Below are 6,099 nucleotides of genomic sequence, written 5' to 3' on the forward strand. Positions count from 1 at the left end.
TTATCGCGGGGCTTCAGGGTACGGATCCCCCGCGATAAACGAGGGACTACTATAGAGGCTTGCCGTCTTTAAAAATGTTTTATTTGGCAGATTAAATGTGCTGCTCGTTGCTCTTGCTTTGCAATTGTAAGAACGCAAAACCACAATTATTTTAAGTATAGTATAGTTCAGATATTTTGAAGTGGAATTATGTGGAAAGATTATGAACAATAAATATCTTACGTGTTGTAGATAGCACTTGAACACCCTCAGTGTTTAATTCTGACCAGATCAACAAGCTAATGTCTAGTCTGACACTGGGCCAAAGTGGATCACCGCCGTCTTAAAACAACAATCTCTCAAAAGATATTATATCAGTTTAGGCAAATGTTGTTTTATAAATATATGCACCACTGTCAATTTTGCATGATGAGGTTTATAACAATTTGTGGGCATAACTTGCATCAGTAGCTACTGTAGCTGTAGGCACAGCTTGGAGCATTTCTAGCTGGAATATCATCATATTTCTGCCATATTAAATGTGTAAAGGTGAAACTGACAGTATTTTTTGGATTATAAGGCGCATTAAGTGAAACAAAACGGTTTGATAAGTCAAACTTTTTTTCACCTCATTTACCAAAACCACATAATATCAGTTTGAGGTCACTAACTAAAATTAATACATAAGGCGCACCTAATTATAAGGCTCACTGTCGATTTTTGAGAAAATTAAAGGATTTTAAGTGCGCCTTATAGTCCGAAAAATACGGTAAAGGTTTATTTTAAAAAGTGCTTGTATGAACTGCTCTGAAATCTTTGAGGGAAAACAGCAAAACTCCACTCAGGCTGGAGGTTATTTAGTTGATCAGGCCAGAAAGACACTTCTTTTATTTCAAACTGAAGCCAATTAAATAGTTATCTACAACAGGTAAGATAATTATTCATTACCTTTACACAGAACCTCACTTCAAATATCTAAACTCTTCTTTTAAAGTAATAATCTTTTTAAAGTAGGTTTAATTTAAGCCGTCAAATATTTCTTCCACTTCCTCCCCATCCAGTTCATAAAATGACCAACAGATGAAATCAAATTCTGCTAAAGAAAGCTGCGTCACTGTGTTACACAGCGTTACAGACATGTTTCTTTAAGAATGTGAAGCAGTTTGTACCTGATTGTTGTTTTGTCTGGCAGCCATCTGCTCCCTCAGACTCTTCAGACAGTATCGCACCTAGAAACAGCAAAACTGTTTTTAAAATGCTTCACAAGCACAAATATGGCTCTGCAGTGTTCTGGCGTAGCAGTAAAATGTTGACTTGTCTTCAAGGCAGCTCTGTCTGACACCAACCTCCTGAATCTGTGACACTTCGTCCGTCAGCATCCTGACGCTCCGTGTCGCCTCCGTCCGAGCTTCAAGGTAAACCTGAAGAGCAAACAACGTGGGAACTGAGAGGTGGCTCACACAGACGCACCCCTTCACAAGCTTCTTTTTATGTAAATACCTTAATTACTTCCACTTCTTCTCCCGTGGGAGTGATGAGCTCGGCAGCTCGTTTCGGTTGCGCTTTCTGTGGAAGCACAACCGCTACGCTGCCCGATTGATCCTGATCCTTTCTGGGAAGTCTGCGGTGCTCCTGGAGTGAAAGATGAGACGATAAAAGGATGAGTGGAACATTGAAGGTGGGAGGGCTGAGAAAAAGAAAAGGACAACCAGTGAAATGAGAGAAGAAGAGCTCCGAATGAAAGCAAAGGCGGAGCAGAGGGAGGGAGAAGGGGCGGATTTTAGTCGTAAAACTTCCTCCGTGGATGCCCCCTCGGTCAGAATGGAGAACCTGGCAACCAACAACGAGGAGACATTTCCACTGAGCTCTTGTTAAAAACAACAACAACAACAAGGCTGCAGATTCTGACCGCAGCTTAAAAAACAACAAAGCAGTTCAGAGCAGACGAAGCTAAAAATACAAACACTGAAAAGCTCTTCATTCGTCATCGTGGCTTTGTCCCCTTGGCAACAAAAGCTAAATATTTTTTGTTTGTCCTCCACGCTCACTTCAAATTATTTATAGATACTTTAAAACTACCACATGAATCAGGAAATTACTAAAAATATCCAGCAAATAAACAGTCATGTTTATAAAAATAGGAATTAAATAATAAAAAAAAAAAATTAAAAATCCGTCCCAGACCTGATTCAGATGAACCGTTCTTCAGCAGATCAAAACTGTAAGTCAGGTTTTTCACTCATGGCTTTTTGAAAATCATCGTGTTGATGCTGAAATATGTGCCAAACTTTCATCCAAAGGACTTCATCAGTCCGAGGAGCCACAACAAACTGAGTCCCACAAGCACCAAACCCATAGTGAACTAACCAGTTTGCTGGTGATAAGACGGTTTCTGGGGCATGCCCTCTCAGGCAGCCATAGCTAAAGTGATTCAAAACATCAAAGATCATGCTCAACAATCCAGGTAAAAAAATCCCACAAAGTTCAGTCAGGTCACCTGGATGGTTTATTTTTTGGATGTTTTAAACCACTTTGGCTATGGCTGCCTCAGAGGAGTTGACAGGGGAGAGGGCGGGCCCCAGAAACCATCTTATCACCAGCAAACTGGTTGGTCCACTATGCAGGTGTGCTGCTTCTGGGACTCAGTTTGTCGTGGCTCCTTGGACTGATGAAGTCCTTTGGATGAAGAACGAAACATCTCAATAAAAACAAAAGAAACTGTCCAGATGACCTGATTGAACTTTGTTGGATGTGTCAAACTGTTTTGTCTTTAGTATTTTTCATAGATAAAATCAAACGCATACACGCACATACATAGTGTTGTTACAACAGGCTGCTGGTAACCAGTGGGGAACCCTCAGAGCCTTCTATGCCTTCAGAGAAGGCCCATAAAATCAGCACATATTACATTTAAACTTTAATTTTGTAATATATAAATATAGATTTTTAATGTGGTTCTTCTTTTTTGCTCATTTCTCTTATTTTCTGTAAACTCTTTTGCAGTTTAGTAAGATTATTATTATTTTTTTTTTTAATTCTATGAAAATACAGTTATCCAATCAGATTCTCTGAAACTTGTCAGAAACACATCGATTAGGACTTCACTGTCAGGAGAGAAGGCAAAGCTGAGTTAGAGGGTCTGTAGCACGAGTTTAACAGCTGACGGGAAAATTAACCAATCACAACGTTGATGGAGAGCGGGTCGGACCAAAACGGTGTTCTGGATGAGTTGGACCAGAGAAAAGTGGAAAGTTTTCCACAGGTTTCAACCCACACGTGTTGTTCCAACAACACCAGTAAAGAGGGAACAAAAAGGCTTTCTAACGTTACAGGATTTATTGCCAAAAAACCTCGTTACACCCAAAAAATATCAACCAAACACAGATTTCTTTACTTTTTGTGCTAATATTATTATGTGTTCATAACTTTTCCTCAAAAGCCCACCTCAAAAGATCTGAACTTTTCTGTTAACAAGTGTTTAACTCAGCATGCACAGTTAGAAGAACGTATTGTCTTCTGTAAAAAATGTGTCAGGTAAAATCTCTAAACACAGCAAACCTTTCAGATCCTGTACTTCCTGTAACTACACCATCACCCTCGGAAAGTAAGTCAGTAAAGTTTATTTTGCTTTTTTTTCACGAAATGTAGTTGATTTTTATTATTATTTTAGATTAATCTTTGTTCTTTGCTAATCATCAGAAACCTTTGGGATTAGGTGACAAGAGTTTTCAGCCAGTTTTCATATTTTGGTACCACTTGAACCCAGTTTCTTGCATTTTATTTTCTGCACTTTTAAGCTTTATTTCCCTCCATCAAATCGATTTCAACGAATATTTGTCAGGAACAACTTAGAGAATAATAACACCTGTGACAAACAGAAGAAATTAAGCAACAATATTGGATTGAACAAAACTATTAAAAGAAATAAGTCTTATAAGAAAGTCTTATTATTTGATAGTGTTCACAAATTAATTATTGACTTAAAAAAGCGTGAACATACAGAAGTTAAAGCATAAACTGATAAAAAAAATAATTTAGATTTGTTTAGTGGTTTATAAATACAGTAGAAGAGTATGCAGTCTGGCAGCAGCTGAAACTTCATTGATACTTCAAACATTTTGCGACAAATCGTCCAGTTTTTGTCAGAAAAGTACACAAACTTTGCTCAGAGCCGTCACTGTTCATGTGTTACCATCCCAAACTATATTTCAAAGTCACACCATAAGCGAACAATTTGTCACACGGTAAAACGAAGCTGCTCCATCACTGTTGATGTGTGCACTTAAAGCCATTTGCTGAAACTCCCTGTGGGTATTTACTGTGAAAATAACACCTGAGAGTCACACGCACGTTTGTTACATACCACAGCCTGAAACACTAGAACTCATATGCAAGCGTCCAAACCATTTAAACCATCTCATTTAATGAAATAAAACTGAACGCAGCTGATTTTTCTCTACGTTTTAACCCACGATGAACAGCAGACGTCAAACGTAATTATTTAACTGCTCTCTCGTTCCAGGGAACAGTCACAAACGGTTATTACCAAGGAAGAGCAAACAGAAAGTGTATCTGTATTCTGTCATCGAATAGTTTGAGGTCGTCACAATTAACCAGGAAGCACTTAAAACTATTCCAGACTTTAATGTTTTAATCTGTTAAGCATTCACAACCACTGTTAAAAAATAAAAATAATAAAGTGAGAATGTATGATTGTCGTGGTTTGAACCGAGACAAAACTAACCAAATAATTTCTGCATATTTTGAGCTATTTTGTTTATTTTTTTATCAAAATGTTCAGCAAAATTGGGACTAGTGCATTTTCTTTTTGTAACTTTGTAGCTCAAACTCCTCCATAAAGCAAATCAAGAAACTTAAATTCTATCAAAACATTGTTCTCTTTAACAAAGTCCATGCTCAATAATCCAGGTATAAAATCCAACATTTTTCAGTCAGGTCATCTGGACAGGTTCTTTTTTTTGTGCTGAAACGTTTCGCCTTCGATCCGGAAGGCTTCATCAGGATCATCATCAGGATTTTATACCTGGATTATTGAGCATGGACTTTGTTGTTTTCAACCAGTTTGACAAGACTGTCAACAAGGAAGAGGGCACAAAGAGACCATCTAAATCACAAGCAGAACTGGTTTGTTCCAATTTGGAGTAAGCTGTTGGGGGAAGAATCAGTTTTGTTGTGCGTTTCCTTGACTGATGAAGCCTTCTGGATCGAAGGCGAAACGTTTCAGCACAAAAAAAGAAACTGTCCAGATGACCCGACTGAAAAATGTTGGATTGTTCTCTTTAGATTTTACTTCAGCATAATGGTTTTATTTTTTCTTAAGCTAATCTCACATTTTAGTCACTGTTTTGATAAGCAAAGTTTAGCTTTTGCTACAATTATGCCAAACATAGTTTAGTTCATTTTGTTTAGCTACAATTTTGCTACATTTAGCTTTATCTACAGTTTAGCAAAACATAGTTTTTAGCTTATTTCAACTTTTGCATCCTGCTCTGCTCATTTTAGCTTGAAGCAACCGTTCTGTTTGTTTTGTTTTTAGCTATTGTTCTGCTCATTTAGGTTTTAGTTACTGCTCAGCTCATTTTAGCTTGCATTCTGCTCATTTTAGCTTGCATTCTGCTCATTTTAGCTTACAAAGTACTCATTTTAACTTGGATTATACTTGTTTTAGCTCACGTTCTGCTCGTTTTAGCTTGCGTTCTGCTCGTTTTAGCTTGCGTTCTGCTCGTTTTAGCTTGCATTCTGCTTGTTTTAGCTTGCATTCTGTTCGTTTTAGCTTGCATTCTGTTCGTTTTAGCTTGCATTCTGCTCGTTTTAGCTTGCATTCTGCTCGTTTTAGCTTGCATTCTGCTCGTTTTAGCTTGCATTCTGCTCGTTTTAGCTTGCATATTACTCATTTTAACTTGGATTATGCTCATTTTAGCTCACATTCTGCTCATTTCAGCTTGCATTCTGCTTGTTTTAGCTTGCATCATGCTTGTTTTAGCTCACGTTCTGCTCGTTTTAGCTTGCATTCTGCTCGTTTTAGCTTGCATTTAACTTATTTTGGCTCACGTTCTGCTCGTTTTAGCTTGCATTCTGCTCGTTTTAGCTTGCATTCTG

At 37.8% G+C, this 6,099-nt stretch overlaps 1 protein-coding gene across 1 annotated transcript in view; it reads right to left on the reverse strand.

Annotated features, from left to right (window-relative positions):
- The window catches only part of tuft1b (tuftelin 1b), a 28,399-nt gene that overhangs the window by 9,035 nt on the left and 13,265 nt on the right, over positions 1–6,099 (reverse strand). Inside the window, exons 2-4 of the mRNA XM_037693438.1 lie at positions 1,480–1,611; positions 1,326–1,400; positions 1,149–1,208 (exon numbers count right to left, since the gene is read on the reverse strand). Of these exons, the coding sequence (XP_037549366.1) occupies positions 1,149–1,208; positions 1,326–1,400; positions 1,480–1,611 (267 nt within the window). The remainder of the gene's footprint in view (positions 1–1,148; positions 1,209–1,325; positions 1,401–1,479; positions 1,612–6,099) is intronic.

This window comes from Nematolebias whitei, chromosome 19, assembly GCF_014905685.2.
Source record: "Nematolebias whitei isolate Nwh7 chromosome 19, NemWhi1, whole genome shotgun sequence".
NCBI lineage: Eukaryota > Metazoa > Chordata > Actinopteri > Cyprinodontiformes > Rivulidae > Nematolebias > Nematolebias whitei.